This window comes from Dermacentor albipictus, chromosome 1, assembly GCF_038994185.2.
Source record: "Dermacentor albipictus isolate Rhodes 1998 colony chromosome 1, USDA_Dalb.pri_finalv2, whole genome shotgun sequence".
Taxonomy (NCBI): domain Eukaryota; kingdom Metazoa; phylum Arthropoda; class Arachnida; order Ixodida; family Ixodidae; genus Dermacentor; species Dermacentor albipictus.
Genome location: NC_091821.1, coordinates 55,087,808 through 55,107,669, shown reverse-complemented (window position 1 = coordinate 55,107,669; position 19,862 = coordinate 55,087,808). Strand labels below are relative to the sequence as shown.

The 19,862-nt window shown below is 42.4% G+C and overlaps 1 protein-coding gene across 5 annotated transcripts in view; it reads right to left on the bottom strand.

Moving 5' to 3' along the window:
- LOC135899348 (protein FAM13B) overlaps positions 1-19,862 on the bottom strand; it is a 167,309-nt gene that overhangs the window by 22,666 nt on the left and 124,781 nt on the right. For all 5 annotated transcript variants that reach the window (XM_065428593.1, XM_065428592.1, XM_065428594.1 and 2 more), the window contains exons 2-9: positions 17,393-17,682; positions 10,756-10,876; positions 8,382-8,565; positions 5,823-6,032; positions 4,627-4,810; positions 3,885-4,065; positions 2,974-3,071; positions 1,598-1,650 (exon numbers count right to left, since the gene is read on the bottom strand). In XM_065428593.1, the coding sequence (XP_065284665.1) occupies positions 1,598-1,650; positions 2,974-3,071; positions 3,885-4,065; positions 4,627-4,810; positions 5,823-6,032; positions 8,382-8,565; positions 10,756-10,815 (970 nt within the window). In that variant the 5' untranslated portion in view covers positions 10,816-10,876; positions 17,393-17,682. The remainder of the gene's footprint in view (positions 1-1,597; positions 1,651-2,973; positions 3,072-3,884; positions 4,066-4,626; positions 4,811-5,822; positions 6,033-8,381; positions 8,566-10,755; positions 10,877-17,392; positions 17,683-19,862) is intronic.

Genomic DNA, 19,862 nt, shown 5'->3' with positions numbered 1-19,862 from the left:
AATTTTTATAGCTAAAATTATGTTGCAGCCATCCCTTATTAGAAGATGGTTTTAATACTGATTATGCATTTAAGGTGCTCAAGAAAAAGAATTTCGAAGTTTTTAAAATTTAATGCTCTTCAAGAAGTGCCAAATTTGCTTCTCACACAAGCATTCATACTTCTAAACTTAACTAAAACTTCTGCTTATATGTTGTGTGCCTGTGATGACTCCAGTTGTATCAATCTTTTCCCTCCTCTTTTTCCTTCAATAATTAAACCGCCTCTTGCTTATCACGACTGCTGACCAGTAAATGCAACCATTCACTTTGATTCCCTCGCTTCTGGAATGTAGATGATCCCTACGGGTATTGCTAGATCAGGTCATGAAGTGCCACCTAATCTGAGCTTTAAGAAAAATATTCCCAAATTATTGTATAATGTTACATTTTTCACATCACATAACGCTAGCAAAAAATAACTCTGAACTTACATATTATCATTGTAAAAAAAAAGAAAGAACAAAAGTAAAATGGAAATTTGTCAGTTTTGATTTCATGAAGTACAGTGTACGCTACAAATTAGCCTGCAACTTTTCAAAGGCACATAGTAGAACCATGATTCTTCTTGTGATAGGTAGAGGCATGTGGTTGCATAAAAACATAAAATTGACGAATGCAATTTTTTGAAGGACATTGGTACTTCAAGTGTCCTCATACCTTAAAGGGCAACTCTGGGGATTTTTCTATGTTTACTGACTTTAAATGCAATTTGGAATATACATTCTCTTTTGCACTGTGATTATCTGTGCCAAACGATATGACTGCAAGTCATTTAGTTTTCCTGAGAATGAATTTTAAAGTTTGGTTGTGTGTTCAAGACTCATGCCTATGAATTTATTACTTTTTATTGGCCACCCTGTGTTTGTGACACCAGAGACTACACCACCACTTCACCCAAAAACAATGAAGCTGGTTCCTTTTTCTAAGAGACAACAGCCGACAATCACTGTTTTGACAGACGCGATAACTGGTGCTTCTCTTCGTCTTGCCGTAGCATTGCGCATTGAGCTTGGGCATGTCAACTGTCTCGCGTGGTGACAGCGGGTCAAAAGCAAATGGTGATCCTTCAGCACTCATAGTTTCACATAGATCATTGCTGAAATCACTGCTGAAATCACTGCTGAAATCACTGCTGAAATCACTGCTGAAATCACTGCTGTATAGTTTGAAACAGCGGGAAAAGCTCCCCATGTCGCCAGAAGACATCATCAGCTTCGCTTCTCTGGCATTAGCACCACATCTACTGCATAGTTAGCTTGCATTCTGCATGTTTAAATAACAGTAGCGTAGGATCTAATGTCATCGACTCATTGTGATGTCACACGAAGCAGCTACCCGTCTCGGCTTCGGTACTTTGTTTACTGGGTATCTAAAATTACTTACGAGTTTCTAAGCAAATTGAAGCACCCTACCGGTGACAAGACTGTCAATGCCATTTGAAAATGACAATATCCTAACATGGTTAAAAAAACGCCGGAGTTGCCCTTGAAGCTGCAGCATCTCAAGATTAAAACATTTCTGAAACTAAGCCATGCACAAGTCCAACATACTACTCACCTTCTTTGGCTGCCCTGTACGTAATGGCCTGGTTACAGCGGTCATCAATCAAACTAAAGAAAAGCAAAAAGAGTTGCGTGCACCATTAGTGGCAACAAAGCCACGCACCATGATAACAAGCATGTTACAACAAGGCAGTATGTGCCAACATAAATCTGGGAGGGGACTTTTAAGATGGATGAGGCATATTCAGCAGATTTCCTGTTGAAAACAGCACCTACATATATATTGAAATTGCATTTTCCAGCTACAAATAAGGCAACCGTCTCGGCAAATAATGGCTGTTCCCACCTGTAAATTAGCAAACCAAGGTTGTACCTGACCAGTTCCTGCTGGTTAAAACCACTTCAAAATTGAGGTGCTGGCACTGCCACATATATGCCTACGTATGACAGACTTTATTTTTTTTCTCGTTTTCTTTTACTGCTGGCATTCGTAGCGCTTCCTCTCTTCAGAGGATGCGGCTGCAATAGCAGTATTGTATAGCACATGCCTCTAGGCCCTTATGTCTCGAGGGCTATGGTGAGGCCATAGTGCTGAGGCCAATGTTTGCATCAGACATGTTTTGTATATCATATCATTTTGCGCAATATACTTTAAGGCTCATAAGCACACGGCATTAATCATTGCCATAATTTTATTAGACGTAGATTTTACGCACTTTACAGCGACAATTCTTTTAGGCCGCGTTACAGCCACGTCACTTCAACTTCATAGAATCCATCACTACACTGCGAAGTCACTAAAACCGGCATGGCGCTCTGTGGCCATACCTGGCCCTTGCGCCAATAAAAACCATACATTCATTCATTTACTGCTGGCAAAAAAAAAAGCATAACAAAGAGCTGAAGCGCAAATGAACAAGACATTCCATGCGAGAAATGGGAGTCATAAATATACCTCTAGAGGAAGCTAATTAAAAAAGCCTGCTTTTTAAATTAGGCAGATGTAACACCAATAATCTACCAAACAAGAGTAGGCAGCCCAAAATAAAGCACATAAATGCGGCGGCTTACAACTGTACTCTTGAGGCATAGCTGGTCACAACAAGCTTTCAGCGCATGGAAGCCAGGAAAAATTGCATTTTCCTCTCAATACAGAAAGAAGTGAATCTCTGCATTAAGTCTACAATCAAGGCATGCAGCAAGAAACCAAGGAGCAAAGCACTCAATTTGTATTTGCAACCTATATAAATAAAGCACTTCTAAATTTCAGCCTGCACACCAAGGCCACAAAGAAAGTTTTTTAGAGTCTCCCCAACCCTTTTCTTTCCAAGGAAGTTTCCATACTGATAACCCAGCCTTCTTAATATTCAGCACTTGAAAAATGTTGCAGTAGTCATGTGAACATGGTGGTAGACAGTACACAATACTCACCTGTCAATCATGAGCGTAGGCACCGCACTAAGCGTATCTTGTTTCAGCGCCAGCATGGCTTCATCCAACGGAGGAATGACAACAGTAAGGGGCTGCATCTATGATACAAGAGGAACTACATGAGTTTCCATTGGTATCGGATTTTCTTTACAAGTCTGCAAGTTCTTAAAACTACTTCTCCAAACACCTACATCCACAAACTCCTCAACTATTCTGGTCTTTAGGTGCAACAGCTACGCAATACATGCCGACATGCTTTAGCAGAACAGAACAATAGTAGCCATGCTAGCTTTACAAGCCGCCAATCCCTCACCAGCATGTAAAAATGTCCAACACACTGTAGAACCTTGCTGGCTACAGCTTTGATGGTCTACACCATGGTGAAGGAGAGCGCACAGTCTTTCAGTCTATTCTATGGATTCCCTGTGACATGTAAAGTATTAATATGCCCGGCCACGATTATCCTGACCTTTTGCTCCAAAGGAAGCATGGCCTTTGTTGATTCAAGGTGTCCAAACTCATAATGGGCCCTCTGAAGTACAAAGTGAAAGCCAGCATGACTGTGCCACTCTGCGTGCGCTAAATACCAGAATTATGAAACAGGTTTGCAGTCCAAACTACTATTAATGTGAACACTATTGGCAAGCAAGGTATAATATATTGATGGGTTGGCGAAGATGGATCTTTTATATAGTAGATAATTCTGATCATGCACCCAACTGTATAAGTTTTAGGAACACAGGACTTGTGAGAAAAAATCTTTCTCATGGCCTGGCTAGGCAGGCCATGAAACTGCAGTCCAACAGTTGCGCACAGCACTGAAGGCTGTAGATTGAATGCAAGGATGCATGCGTTCACTGCATCCGTGTTCTCTAAACATTTGCCGTCGCAACAGTCGATGCTACACTCACCATCCTTCCGCTGCATTTGCTACTGGTGCCGGTGCTGCCACCTTGAATGTTCATGGAAGCATCAGCTGTGCATGAGAGCTCTGCATCACCTTCGAAGATGGAATTGTAGTGGTCAATGAAATATGTCACCACCTGGTTGGTGACAGCCTGCTCCTTTAAGCCCTGCAGGTCTTCACTGAACCTGGTGAGCAGCAAAAAACATACACAAGATACAATTTTACAGCCCTAGCAGCAAAATGGGAGCAAAGTAGGTAGCACTCCTTCTAGCCTGATGGCTCAAAATAAAACAAATGACAGCCACGCAAAGGCACAAATGCATATAACACTGTGTCAACAACGCATCACAAACAAGTTCTTCAGCTATGGTTACATTAAAAGCTGGGCACAATTTTCCACCATAACATGTAAGCTTTCGAGTCACACAGGCGTACAAGGGAAAAAAAAAAGATTTTCGAAGAAGACATTCCCTGTATATCTGGCAAACTGTGTGTTTTACTGAATGTTTTGAACCAGCTTCCAAAACGATGCCACTCTGTTTAACGCAAAAAAATTTCAGCATAGACAAATTCTATTGTCTCCAAGCTTCCCCTTGTGTACAACAGCAGACACGCTATGGACAAAACCAAAAGAACAAGGAGCATGTGAAATAGGTTGAAAACAAAAGTATGTTCTCTGTTCACATGCTGCGTTGAATGCACAGTATGACTAGAATAGTTAAGAACTTCTGTAATGAAAAGCCCACCTGAAGAGGTTTGGTCCAAAGACAATGCCAAGGGCACTGGGGTTCATGCGTGTGTGCTCCTCCAGCTCAGCCACTCGGCTCAGGAAGTGGCAGAGGTATTTGAGCACGGCAAAGTTGCTTGGCGGCAGCTGCTCCACGAGGCACTTGAGGCGTCGTGTGCACTCTTCTCTGTCATGCACAGTGACTGCAGAAAGACCATTTGAACTGGTGAGTGCAACTGTGGCAAACAATTTCACTAGCGGTCTGTTAATTATCGGCATCCTATCAGTGGACAAAGAAAAAAAGAGAATAATGCAGACAGACAAAATACTACTTCCCTTAACCTCTTCAGGGTCAATGACGTAAATATACAGTGCCGCGAACAAGTCCAAAATGGTTGACGCCGTATATTTACGGCGCCTTCTGTAGGTTTAAAATGCTTGTCAATTTCCTAACCTTTTCTTTTCTGGCATGTGCTGCCACTATGTGGGAATACAGGAAATTTTTTTCTCACGCCTCCCTCTCTTCGTTTTCGTTGCATAGTTTCTTTTAGAGCAAGTTTGCTCTGGCATGTCTATACACTACCACTCGTGCATTGGCGTGCGCATGGGCGGGCGGTGGTTTGGATTTTGTTCCGCGAGCGGCGTTGGCTTCTTTCTTGCTACTGTCAAGAACTAATTGCTGTGTACTGGCACAAATCCAGCAGCCAACAGCTATCAGCTTTTCAATAAATAAATTAGCATAACAGAGCAATACATACAAGGACTTCCTGCAAATGCTGTCAGAGCCTAAATGCACAACTTAATAAAGAGAAGAAAGCAAAAGCCAAAAGCTAAACTTTACTACCTCAGCACAATAATTTATTCTTGGACAAGTTAGTGTTTGCTGAACGACAAGGAACAGTAGCGCAGTCTTTCTTTCTTTTCTGTCTGTCCCTTAGAGCCTTTCTTTTCCAGTTTTTTGAGCTACAATACCATGTTTGACGTCCGGGACAAGGACGAATTTTTCTTCAACTATGAGGCTTTCCTTTCGAGGAACCCGTATGGGTTTCCTTTGTAGCAATTGATGGGTTTCCTTTGTAGCAATTGATGGGTTTCCTTTGTAGCAATTGCTACAAACGGGTGGATGTCTGATTATCCCTTTATTCATTACAATACCATGTCTTTTACCTCAGACAAGCACCCAATTTTTTCCTACTAGCATTTGCATAGACTCACCCTGGATGGCATCCAGGAAAGCTTGATGCATGTCCGTGGGCACCAAAGGCTCGGGCAGCTCACGGAAAAGCAGCTTAAGCAGGGCAGCAGCCACTGCTACATCCCCCTCGGCCTCCAGAGGTGCGTCGCCTGACTGGTCGAAGCTCCAGCGCAGCTTCTCAACCAGACGGGCATTGCCGCTCACCCGAAAGAGGCCCTCTTGTCCCATGCCTGCAGCAAAATCACGTCTGGAATTGCACTTTCAGTCACAGCCACAATAAGTTACTTGCAGGGCTGCATGATGATGAACAATGTAGTTCAGAGAACTATGTTATACACCCTTAACCGTAGTATATATGTTTTGTCACTAAAAGCACTTTTTAAGTTTATAACGCAACTGCAAAGATTTAGCACTGAATTTCTGCCCTTTTACCATGTATCACTACATGCAGTCATACTATGAGCTGGAAGCAATTTGGAACTTTCCTGCAGCTCTGTCAATCAATAGAGTTGTGAAATACAGACTGAAATATCACTTTTTCTTTACTAAGATGATTACCACACTAGCTCACCCTGCTCATAAGGGTCAAGCCATGCAGGAAAGCTAAGTTTCGGAAAGTTTTTCAAGCCCGCAGTTGCACATGGACATTTGTTTTTACCTGCTAATACTAAATTTATCACACAGTTCCGCTTCTGAAATTTTTTAGTGCACACTGGATTACAGCTGTCTAGGTCTAAGTGTCACAAAACTCTTGCTTTTCTCAGCTACCTTACTTGGTGTTGCCTTCAATGTAATGAATCTCATCAATTGCATTCACTGCTGATGTGAGCATTATCACAGCAGTGTTGTCATTGTTCTTGTCACAACATACAACAGATGGTATACTTATTGAATAAGCTAAGCAAAGTGAACAACTTGGAGAAGTCTTTCGTATCACAGCAGGGCAATGTCCGACAAAATGGGCTTCTCCGACACTCGTGTTACCTTCCCACATGTAAACTTGCCAGACTGCTGTTTTGTACGAAGAATAACAGCTGCTGAGAAGGCCATGGTAGTCTTTCTACAAGTTATGTTTCAGAAATTTTCACACATGAAACAGTTATGTCCAACTGAAGTATGTATTCACGGTGCCTCTGGGCGACCAACCAAAGTTGGCACACACATTCCAAATGCTAGAAGTTTCATTCAAACAAGTTTCGTCTGACTGGAATGCACTGCACGTGCTTATAAGGTATTTATTCTTATTGTTCGCTCTTCCTTGTACTTAATATTGGTTAACCAAATAATTCACAGTCGAAGGACAATAAAATAAACAGTCATTATTTGCTACTAATATTGAACATCACAAACACTATTATATCTTTCTTTGCACACAAGAAAAGTATGCGTATCCTCATTTCACCCACCACCAAGCCCTGTTGCCTTTGTGCAGGTGGCTTGCTACATATACTTCAAAAAACTTTCTGGCACAGTATAGTTTGCAGTACATTCTTTCAAACGATGCAAAGCAGACATACAATAATTATCCAATTTTAACACCCCCCTAGGACAAAGACTCTTGCCCACCCATTTCTTTATTAAAGTTCATTCCTCCTCCTCTGACACCCACCCAACCTTTCTGGGTTCAAAGTAGGGAAATAATGCGCACCGGATTCTTATGACAAAATAGGCATCATGACCTAAATTCATGTTCAGCAACAAAAATAAAGTGTGCAGAATTTACCATTGCAGAACAACATTTATTCACGCTTAATGTTTTAGTCACTATGGGTGGACTGCAACATGTGTTCAGCATTATTTATTTCTTGAACAATTATACATCACCAGTTCGTCGGGCAATATATACAAGTCCCCTCCAGAATGCAAAAAACACACAACATGGCTCTGTGGGCATTAGCTTCAGCATGTAAAAACTTTTCTTTTAAATTAGCTTTTGTGATGACAGTGACGTGTCATTGCAAAACAAACTACAGCGAAATTTTAACTATATGTTGTCTTATGATGACAATGATGATGACACAGGATCTCACGGTGGACTGTTACCAATGAGAGAAATGCAGTTCTTGTTTCGAATAACACTGTAGTAACACACAGGCAAATGTTAGGACCTGTTTTCCAGGAAAACAGATGCTGGTTAAAATTAAGTTGTAATCAAATTGTTTTGAAAGAATATGTTGCAAGATTATGTTATAATCAAAAGGATGTGTAAGAAAGAAAGAAGGAAAGAAAGAAAGAATTAATGAAAGAGAGAAATGCGGTACACAAGGGACCAGATCCCGTGCTTGTGTACCTGTGATCTGCTCTCTCATGTACACTTCAATGCCATACAAAAGAATTTACAGCATACCATGTACAGTGCAGTCAATTTTGTTGCTATAGCTGATTTCGCTCTGTAGATATTGCATTGAATTGCATTTCACACAGATTTTTACCTTTAGATCATTATAGCAACCAATAAGAAGGTTTCACATGCAGCTATTACCATACATAGGCAAGGCACCCATTGCACGTGGCATTTGCAGCTAGACGTTTCACACATACCCAATCACACCAAGGAAGGCAAGAAAACATCTCCTTACCTGTCTTTTCTATGTACTGGCACAGGCGGACAACCACAAATGGCACTGAGCCATGTTGTGATAGGGAGTCAAGAGGTGCGCCAAAGATGCGAAGTGCCAGAGTACCAGACTTGCGACGGGCATGTGGTGAGCCTAGCAGCTTGCGCACCCGTTCCATGCGGCTCTCCCCGCACACTTCTATATTCTGCAATCGGCCAGTGCCAGTACTTTCAGTGAAAGAGCATGTGCAACGTATACTGTTCACACAACTAATGGCATACTGTCACATGAACACAAATCTACGATCGAATAAGCAGACTGCCAGCTCAGAAATGTGCCCTGGGAATTTCCAAGTGAGATTTTCTGTTTTTAGAACTGACAAGGCAGATCTTGAGCTTCACATAAGATATCATGTGCCACTCACAATGTTGGTTCTTCATTTACACAACATGATGCCCAAGTCAGACTTGCCAAAGAAAAAGAAAAAGAAGCATCTGCAGTAGTCTCTCACCACACACACACACACCCATCCCCAGCATTTAGGACAGCTGTTCGTTATAATTTCCAGGCTACCGTGATATTAAGCTATTTTAAACATAACTGTCCTAAGCATAAAAAAAATATGGGTCATGGCTACTAAGTTATATATAACAGCTTCTTTACACGCTGTACCAAGTGGGAAGGATTGCAAATTGCCCTTTTCTTGTTGCCTTTACACCTTCACCGACTCCTTCAAAGCACTGCCTTGTTTTAAATATATTGCCAAAATTTAATATCCTTGCTGATAAAATAATGCAATAGCAAAAGATGCTCCAACTCTGTCCATTCATAGGTACTGCATAGCTGTAAGCTCATCACTGATTACTGGAACAAAATCTAAGCCTTAGCCATCCCAAAATTTTCATACGTCAAAGACTCAAGCAGCCTAACAAACTAAAAAGCATATTATCTCTAAATGAAAGTATCAAATTAAGATATGCAGAACAAACCACAATACGCTGAATGTTTGTACTCATTATGAGTAGGCCGACATACTTACAGTGCTGAGAAAAGAAAACAGCATGGGCACTGTAATTGAAATGAACTAGCCCAGCTTTCTGCCTTAACTACTCATCATGACATCCAGTGACGCAGGAGCTAAAGTTGAGTTGTATATGTCGACTGAAATGTGCAACCAGAGTGACACAGGATCTATAGACATGATTTTATAGCATGTTTAGTCTGTGAATCCTTTTTTTTTTTCACATTTTACATTATAAAGGTACAGCTTTCGTCCAAAAACAAATTTATGCTGCTACAGAACTACTATACACAAACATGAATGAGTAATATGAAAGACTCTAAAGAGAAAACTAAGCTGAACTGCACTGGTAAATTATGCTTCTGCAATACCAAAAATGCCACTTCTATGTTAAAGAAGGCTTGATAAGCCAGAAAACATGAAAAATGAGTGACAAGTGGCGACACTCCCTCAAAGTTCCCGCACCAGCTGGCAGTGATGTCAAATTTTGACACCAGCTGCTCTGACCTAGTAATTCTATTGGTAAAGATGGCCTACACTATACGCTATAGGAGGCCAAAGACTGAAGTAGGCAAGTTTCGAAAAAATTTACTGTACCACAAATGAGGGAAAATACTTTGAAATCCATGATGTCACACTAGAGTATCAGCATTAAAAAAAACAAGTTTGGCTTTCATTCTTCTCTTCTAGTAATCAACCTCCTACTGTGATATTACTGAAAACTTTGAAAGAACACTTTCTATGTCTAAATTGTGCTTCTCTTTAGTGTTTAGGTAGCCAGCATTTATAACCAAACTGAAGAATTCACTGAAGTTTTATCCAATTACATGAGCCAATAGAACACGGGCTGTTATCATACACGTTAGTGATGCCCAATATTTTTCCATCTTACTGTAACCAATAATGTGTCTTAAAGAAATGAAAAGGCTTCAGCAGCCTAAATGCACAGGACATGGGAGCCATCCCAAATCATTTCTAGGTAGGCAAGATCAATAACAAAACAGAAATGCACACAGATTTTTCACAGAACATGTAAACCATGACTGAAGTGAATTTCTTCATGGCATGCACCCTTGAAATCGGCAGATGCACTGCACAACACCCTACATACAAGCGCAGAGTGAACCTCTTGACAGCCCTCTAAATTACTCAGGCAGTAAAGATGGCAAAACCTTTCTTGTGGATTTTGTGCCCTAGGAGCTTTTGTGGATAGATGTTTACACTGGTGAATTACCATGGTACAATTTAATGTCACATGGTCAATTCATGATAGTTTTTAGTTTTCAATGATAAAGAATTCTTCAGTTTGCATTTGCCCAATTATTGCATTGCTTCAATCCTTGCTTCGCGTGCCATGGCAACGTGCTGCCTTACCTGATTAGCCGAGGTCATTTCAGCAACTGTGACGTCTGTGCAAAAAGTGGGTTTGCGCATCCTCAAGCTGTGACGTTCTAACTCACAGGCCAGCCTGGCAGCCGCCGTCCACTGCACCTGACTTTCGGGAGGAAGACAAAGGGAAGGTCAGAATTGTGCAACTCCCGAATAGCTGCTCCATTAAAATTTGAGTGGCATGGTCAGTAAACGACATGCGCTGTGCATGTTACCGAGCCATCACCACATGATTAAATTTAGCACCTGTGTTCAATCACAGATGCCAACATTGGCCTGTGTCTTTGGACAAGCAATCATTAAAAAAAGTACTGGTGTGGATATTTCCCGAAGTTCTCACATTAAGCAGAAATAAAAACAAAAGCAAATGTACACTTCCTACTATCAGAACCCGCTATAAGTCCAGCATCTGCAGCCATAACAGCTCTCTTCGGCACACTCCAAAGGCAGGAAAAAGTCATGCAAGGGCCGCCTATGAATAAGGTCATATTCATTGGCACAATTCACTTCAATCGGATGGCAGCTCAATCTGGCGAGGATCCAGTCTGACAGCCAGTGAAATGTGGAGCTCCTTGACTCTGTCCCAAGTGAGAGAGGGTGCTCAACTGGCTGATGTCCATTCTAGGGAATATGTCCAAAGCCTTTCGAAAAGCTTACGCACCAGCAAGCAGAGAGATGAACCTCACATGGACTGATGCATTTCAATGGCTGTGCCTTGGCTCCCTGTCACATAAATGACTATAGAAACTGGAGAAAGCAATACCCCACATGCCTGATCGTGTCATAGGAACAAAATTTTATTTTATAGGCACTCGACCGCAGAATCTCATTGCAAGGATATGGCAACAGTGCGTATTATTCCCTAATAGCCTTTAGTGCAGCGCAAATGTTACTCTAACAACATTAGTTATGAAACAGTAGGTACAAGGGAGGCAAAGGTCACTTGTTCAGAAGCTTTGGTAGAACTGGAAGTGGGCCCACTGTAGCACCCACATGAGGCAGAGTGGGTCTTTTATGGGCCTTGCTTCCTGTGCTACTGGGGAGCTTTGAGTAGCTTGAGAAGTTAACTCATCACCTCAAAGTGTCGCCAGTATTACGAGTGCACGTAAGAGCACTAACAAAAATCTTTGTTTCCCGCCCATATGCTGCCACAGTACAGAACCGCTCTCTATAAGGAGTGGGCATTCAACAAACAAGCTCAATACCTGATAATGACTACACCACATGCATTAAACCAATGTACAGCCATAAATATTCCAAAATGAATATTGTCCCACTATACAGAACAAAAGCAAAAGTAACACAATGCGCAAGGCTGATTCAGTGAGCAATGAGCAGAGAATGAGCACACTCATGCACGATTAGCTGTAGGGAGCCACAAAGAGGCCATAAATGAAAGAGTGCAATATAAGTAGTTCAGGCTACTGACCATGCAAATGTTACATGTAAAAATGTTACAACAGCAACTTTGTAGTGCAGACCTCTACCAATGGTTCATTTACAATTGCTGCCTTCAGTTTAGCACAACCATATAGATTTCTTTTTGCGAATTCACTTCCTTGTTTATGAAAAATATTCATGCAGTTCCCAGTAGCCATGTGTCTGCACATTGTAAATCACTCCTCACAACAATGCATTCCTAAGGACATTCACCTATAAACATCCTATACACTTTGCAAGACTCGACAGATCCAAAGCTAGAAAGAAATTTTCTCCTTGAATACAGTATTGCCAGAAGTGGGGGAGAGAAAAGTCAAGGTAATGCCTGTTAAAGCATCTGTACTACGACTGAGTATATATGAGGGCGAATCAGTAAATCTTTGGCACTAATTTTTTTTTTAAAGCCAAATTACGGCTGTAAATGCGAACTCAACATATCCATTCCCAGCAGTGGACCTTTCTTGGGCCGGCCTGGCCTTATCTGCCTATAGCTCCATGGCATGGCGCTGCTGTCGGCTGTTGAAGATGGCGGTTGTGCTTCACACATTCACGGCATACAAGCAATGAAGTGCGATTCGTTTTCTATGGAGTAAGGGACGAACGTCCATAGAAATCCTCAGGGAAATGCAGCCCACGTATGGGGAAAGGTGTCTCGCTTTGAGAAGTGCGAGGTGGTGGTGGTGGTGCGAGTTCTCAAAAGACTGTGAAGACTTGCATGACAATGAGAGTTTGGGGGGGCCATGTGTGTCACCGAGTAACAACAACTGGGAGAGTCTGGACTACCCTCCATATGGCCCGGACCTCGCCCCTAGTGATTTCCACATTTTTGGTCCGCTGAAGAAGTTCCTGGCAGGACAGCAATTCATGTGCAATGATGAAGCCAAAAGAGCAGTCCAACGGTGGTTCTACTGTCAGCTGGACAAATTCTACTACAGCGGCACCTCAAGTTGAGTGCTGCGATGGGACAAATTTCTGAACCCGTGTGGGGACTATGTGGAAAAATAGTGTAATATACATAGAACAGTATGTATATTTGTAGTTACCTGTATGTGCCTTATTTTGGCTAATAAAAGATAGGGGCAATGACTTTGTGACTTGCTCTCATATCTGTGAATTGTACAGCACTCATTATGCTTATTTCTAGGCATAAATTGCAGAGTCCCTAGAAGTGGTTGTATGAGAAACTCTTGCTCTTTTAAGAAATAAGACACCACCATTCTGCATGAACATACATACTTAATATACTGGGTATTAGAAAAGTGCAGCAGAGAGAACATTTTGTGTGTGTGTGTGTGTCTGTGGGAGACATCATTATCTGTGGGCATAAAAAATCTTACAATCACTTATTATCAGTAATTTGCTGAAATTAAGTCATTAAATGTATATTGAATTACTGCAGTGCACATGGTCACACTTGCACAAGTGAAGGCAGTCAGTGCTTAAGGCATGTCCACTAGGTAAGAATCCTAAGGCTAGCACCAGCTTCAAGAGCCCATAATATATGCCATAAAATACACGGGAGTTCAACCTAGTATTACCCTGCAGTGCATAAGGAAGGCTTCCTGGGAAAGCATTAAGTGTAATGTCAGAGCATAGTGCTTCAAGTTTGTGGACAGATCTCATGAAGTTGATGCTATGGTAAGTTACAGGTCAAGAACGTAGCAGCAAGTGTTCCTCACAAGAAACATCTTTCCATGTGCCAGCGAATCACCTCGTCTGTAGCCCCCCTCTCCTTTCTTATCCTTTGTATCCATGTCGCAGTCTTCCTGGTACATCTCGACCATTCAGTCTTTCCTGGTACATCTCGACAGTGCTACTAGAAAGAGGGGCAGAAGTTGACGCACACACACACAAAGAAGGACAGACAAGACAAGTGCCACCACATAAACAGTGTGTTGTGCACATACACAAAAATGGGGAGGGGGTATTGGCAAGGAGGTACTTTATGCCCCACATGCTCGGCCGGAATGGATCAGGGAGGTAGAGGCGTCAGATTGGTGCCAGTGGTTGGTGGGGACCGCTCCTTATGCCCCCACAAGGGCAGTGAAATCCTACTCCAAGTTCCCCTATCAAACGACCCGTTTGTGCGATGTGCTGTCTTCTTAATGCCCAAACATGCGAGATTTTGGCTGTTTGTATGTGTGTGGTCATAATGTATGCATGAAATACAATGGTGTTCCACCTTCTCCAAGTTCCCCTTCAGAATGACCTGTTTGTGTGATGGACTGTCTTCTTAATGCCCAAACATGCAAGATTTTGGCTGTTCGTGCGTGTGTGTGATCATAATGTATGCGTGAAATACAATGGTGTTCCACCTTCTCCAAGTTCCCCTTCAAAATGACTCATTTGAGCGATGGACTGTCTTCTTAATGCCCAAACATGCAAGATTTTGGCTGTTCGTGTGTGTGTGATCACAACAGATGCGTGAAATACAATGTTGTTCTGCCTAGTTCTCTGTGCTCATTGTTGCTGAACCACTGGGGTTCTTCCTCTTAGTGACAGTGTCATTTGTAAGGGAACTATAACCTTGAAACGTGGAAGCATAAATAGCAGGATCATCATGCGTTTTTGAGAGGAAATTCTCCTGCGTTCTTTACTTGCCACCGACTATATTATAGTCTCGGGTGCCTGATGCGCTGAGCAGTGACCGGCCTCGGCTGTGCAACTGCAGTGCATACCTTATAGTTATTAACAAAAAGACTTAATTAGTGAATTAGAGTAAACAGTTTATTGGTGGTAAATATAATAAAATTTGTTCTGTAAACATTAATGATGTGTCACTGAAGAAACTCTTTTCGTCTCTTCCATACTGCTTTGAATTGCAATGTGTGCAATACCTACAGAAATTAATATAGCAAGCAATGTCTGTAATACTGCATCCGTGGTCAGCACATCAGTTGACATTCAATGTATTCCATGAAATAATATATGTGTGTGTGTGTGTGTGTGCGCGTGCGTGTGTGTGTGTGTGTGTGGTTTGTCATCATTTTTACATGTACTTCACTTCTGCGACATTCATAAATGGCCTACAATTTGCAAAAAAAAACTGGTTCCACAAGCAATTCGCCCCTGTGTAGAAATATGTAATAGGTAAATACACTTATCAAAATTTGGTCACTGCAAATTATTGCAGATTTTAAGGTTAGACCAAAAAGACAAAATATCAAACCTACAAATCAAGGGTCATTCATGATACAACATTAATTAAACAAACAAATGTATATACAGAAAGATGCCCCACAGTGTTTATGAGACAAAGAGCTAAGGCAAGGGTAAGGAAGCTTCTAATGTGCAGAAATAGTCACACCTTCCTGGCTACTGTGACTCATAGGCCACACAAATTGAATATTATGAGCAGGCAGTTCAGCATGCTACATATGGTCATTTAATACAAATAAGATTACCTTTCCATTTTGTAACTATGTTACTACAGACATCATTTTGTTTACTGAAGAGAGAGCATATTTATTTGCATCTGTACACTATGTTTCCAAGTGCCCTTCTTTAACGATAAATTCAAGCATTTTACAGTATCAGCATCTCCCATGACGCTAGGAGTTCTGCTTATGGCTGTTGCTGCAATCTGCTGAAACCATTGCAGACTATATATCTCCTGTGCTGTTTCATCTTCAATACCTAAAGCTCTACATAATATAGTTATATAGCAGACAAACTAGGAAGAAATGCTTGTATTTGCATGAGATGACCCTCAACAACATTCATTTTCATACACTTCATCACTCTCTCTTAACTCTAGTCCTGCTTATAGGCGAAACACCCACCACTTGAGAACACAAAGCAAAACCTCAGAAGTTATCATCCCATTCAGCCATGTCTTGGTGCACTGATAAATACATGACATCAAAACTCGTTTTAAATGGCAAAAGTTTTTGCTAAAGATAATATTTTAGTCTCCCTATTCCTGAACAAAATATTTTTACAAGAGAAAGGCCCTACTTACTTTTAACGCACAATGACATACATGAACTCTTCCCTTATCCTGTATTTCTGTCCACACACTTGTTATTGTTGTCACTTGCACTTTGTGATCCAATATCAGAACAAAGAAAGAACTTATAACCCTTGCAGTCTCTCTGCAGCTAAAAAATCGAGACAAAGCTGCCCACATCTTTCACATAAGAACGTGGCCCCATGCATTAGTAGTGGTCACACCATACACAATTCTGCCACATGCGCCATTTTCTAGAAATGGTTGCGATCCAGTGACAATTAACCTACTAATGTCTAACAACTAATGCCGTTTTTTTTTCTTCGTTTTTTTATCAAGTAAAGTGGGTGGAGGTCTGAGCCCTGCTGTATTCACGCATTACCTATAAGTGAACTCATGCACTGAACAGCGTCATGCGATATGAAGGCCATCACGCAAGCGTCTGAAGATGCAGTTATAGTGCTGTTAGAGGGCACTTCCAGTGTGAGGTCATGGTGATGCACATTTAAAGGTGCATACGCAGTAACTTGCCGCAACTACCCATCTTGCTGTGAAAGAAATGGCAAACGAGGGACAAATCTCAGTGTTTACCACGTGAAAAAAGCTACAATGATGTGTTTACTGGTCGGCTAAGGCTGACACTATTAAGCCTTCGCATTGTGCCATACCCTTGAGGACAACTTTCCTTACTGTTACTGAAAAGCTACTGAAGTGGAGCCTGAGGAGCTTCTGCACATGAATCAGCGAGCCAAATAGCTTGGGCTAGCATGGCTCCGCTTTTAGTTCATTTGAAATTGTGTAGCTTCTTGACATTTAAGAAAGCCGACCCAATACATTGCAAATCGTTTGCTTTATCTACTTCAGAAGCCATTTTCTGCTGAAGTATGACAAGTTTAACACAGGCCGCTGTAAGGTAAGCAGTCAACAAACACGCAGACGCAATTTATAAAATGTGCGACAAACCCACCCCAGAGGTAAAAAATAAAATGCCATACTGATGTGAAAACATTGTCTACTTTCAAATGACTGCTACAGTGCATACAAAAAACTATAATGTTTTCAATTTCTAGTGTTAGAAATCACAAGCAAAATTATGGAACTATCGCCAACAGCGGTGCCATGCGTGCACTTCGGTTCCACAGCTTAACTTGCCTTCACAGGCAGAAAAAGTCGACGAGCTATAGAAGCATTGAATATAAGTGGGCACATAAAAATGAGAACAAGTGTACTCACGGGTCAGTATGATGATGTTACTAAGACGAGGTGATGAATAATGGATCACAGGAACACAACACACTTGGTGAAGCACAACGAATGAGTGAGTTACATGGCAACACTGAAACGTCTCAAGTAGTCCCCTTCTTATGGTTGCTTGAGGAACCGGCAGGAGACCAGCCGCAGTGACAGCATTCGTGTCACGGTGGCTGCTGGTTAAAACTCTAGTGGCTCCTCGGGCCCGGCACTGTTCACGTGTTGTACGCCGTCACCTAGACACAACAGCACTCGGGCACAACGGGGCTCTCCTGCAAAATATCAGGAAAGATGCATAATAAGTACCCTGCATATTGTGGTACACTATCAAATATAACATCCTCATGTGAAATATGGAAAAAATAATCCAAGCCCACAGAGCATTATCAAACAGTGCAAATGCAACATAAGAAAACTCTTGGAAGCTAAAGAAGAAGGAAAGAAAAAAACTATGGGGGCGCCTAGGCAATTACGTGTAAATTCGAGAGCATTACTTGTAGCCGAGTTTGTTACTGAGTTATGTCGCTGAATTTGGTGTTGCGGCGAAATGTTGCCGAGTTTAGTGCTGCATTATGTTTGCGAAGTTTTCATTCAAGTAGTGTTTCATGCACATTGGGTTGAATGTTCTTTCTTGGCGACACCACTTTTCAACACGATGAAACCACTTTGCTGAGTGATGACAGTACCCTTCCAAGCAATGCTCTTGCATTAAAAATGTGGGCATCAAGGCACACGGCGGAGCTGGTATGAGAAACTAACGAAGCAGAAGTTTATAGCTCAAGCAAAAGAAGAAAATCTCGAAAACATCAGGAAACTTCAGTCCCACTTACAAATTTCTGAACGTTCAGCGATATCCAATGCTCGCACTGCTTCCTAAATACGGGAGCAAAGCGTTCCGAACCGACACGTCATGTACAGCACAAAAGCTTGGCACTTGCCGCATCATTCCGCTCTGATCAAGGTCAGCTTCATGCTCACTCAGTCAAAGCCGTTCGCGCCCGGCACGCCAATTTCCTCTCTCGCTCTAATGCGGTGCGGACAGATTAAGACCGAGGGCATGTGTACTACCGCGGCGGCGGAAAGTGGACGTCGGTGGCACAGAGAGCCGTTCAGCAAGCATGAAATTGATGCTAATGACGGCCTACCGCAAAACCCGCGCATGCTGACTCAACAAACCTTTCTTCAAAATGCAGAGTGGGAAGAGCAAGGCAACTAGGCAGCAGCATGGCGCCTGCAACTATTATACTACATTCCACCGGACTCTGCAACGGTGCACATGTAGGTCGTGTAATATAACAGTGTGCTGATTTAGTGTATTTCTTTTCATCAGGGGGTGGCAGCGCACGTTTGCCTGTGCCAAGCCACCCACTCAGAATTTCCATATAGCGCACACATTCTTGGCTCAGTTGGCTCAGTGAACAATGCACATTTTACTTAATATAGTTTCAATGTTTCCCACAGTACACACTTGTAAATCATCGCTTGCGTTACAATTACTATCGTAGAAAAAAAAAAGGAAAAAAGCCGAGCCACGCACAACCTAAAGCCCCTTAAACTTCGTAAAGTAGCGACACTCTCCTCCTCCGCCTTCACTCCTCCTCGTTTCTCCTCTCTTTCACGCTCCCTCCTCGACCGTGGCGCCACCTACACTGCTCGAGCGTAGCAACGGCGCCAACATGCGCTCCTCGCCACTCCGTAAATGTTTCTCGTGCAAAAATGGCACTGAAGCAAGGCGCGAGGAGGAGGCGGTATTCTTCAAAGCGTGGCACTACTTTACGAAGTTTAAGGGGCTTTAGTACAACCTACCACACGACGCCTTCAGCCAGCGAATACGCGCTTAAAAATGCCATTATCTGTCAGGCCAGTTCTGAGTACCCATGTTCCCGCAACGAGCTGGGCGAAAATCTCTGCTGTAGGCGAGAGTTGGCTTGACGGGTACGTGTCGTATGCGAGCGCTACGAAAAGACAGCCGAATGCGCATCCAGAGCATGTACACAGCTTTAGGAAGCGCTGCAGAGCCGATGCAGCAGAGCAAGTAAACAACCGCAGCACAGGAACCTGAACACTTTTAAGTGTACCCGGCGTTGACCGCGCCTCTTGAACGATCGTTCCTGTATCCAAGCGAGCCACCATGCAGACGAGCGCGCGCCGGTGACAATCGATCTACGGCGGCTGGCGCTGCTTATAATCAGTAGTACGCCAGTACAGCTACACTGGTGGCAACAGTGCAACGGGCACGCCAGAGCGAGCAGCCGCTCCCGGACGCCGTGGAGCCAGTCAGCCGAGCGATCATGCAGGCACGTGCCGCTCGAGGCACTTTGCGTGTATTCTTTCACGCTTGGAAAAAAAAAAAACACTTTTATGTAGCGCGTATTGAGCAACAAAAAGCTGCGACGGGAGTTTTTTTTTTTTTTCTAACAAAGAAAGCTGTATATGACTAACCTTCCGTAGT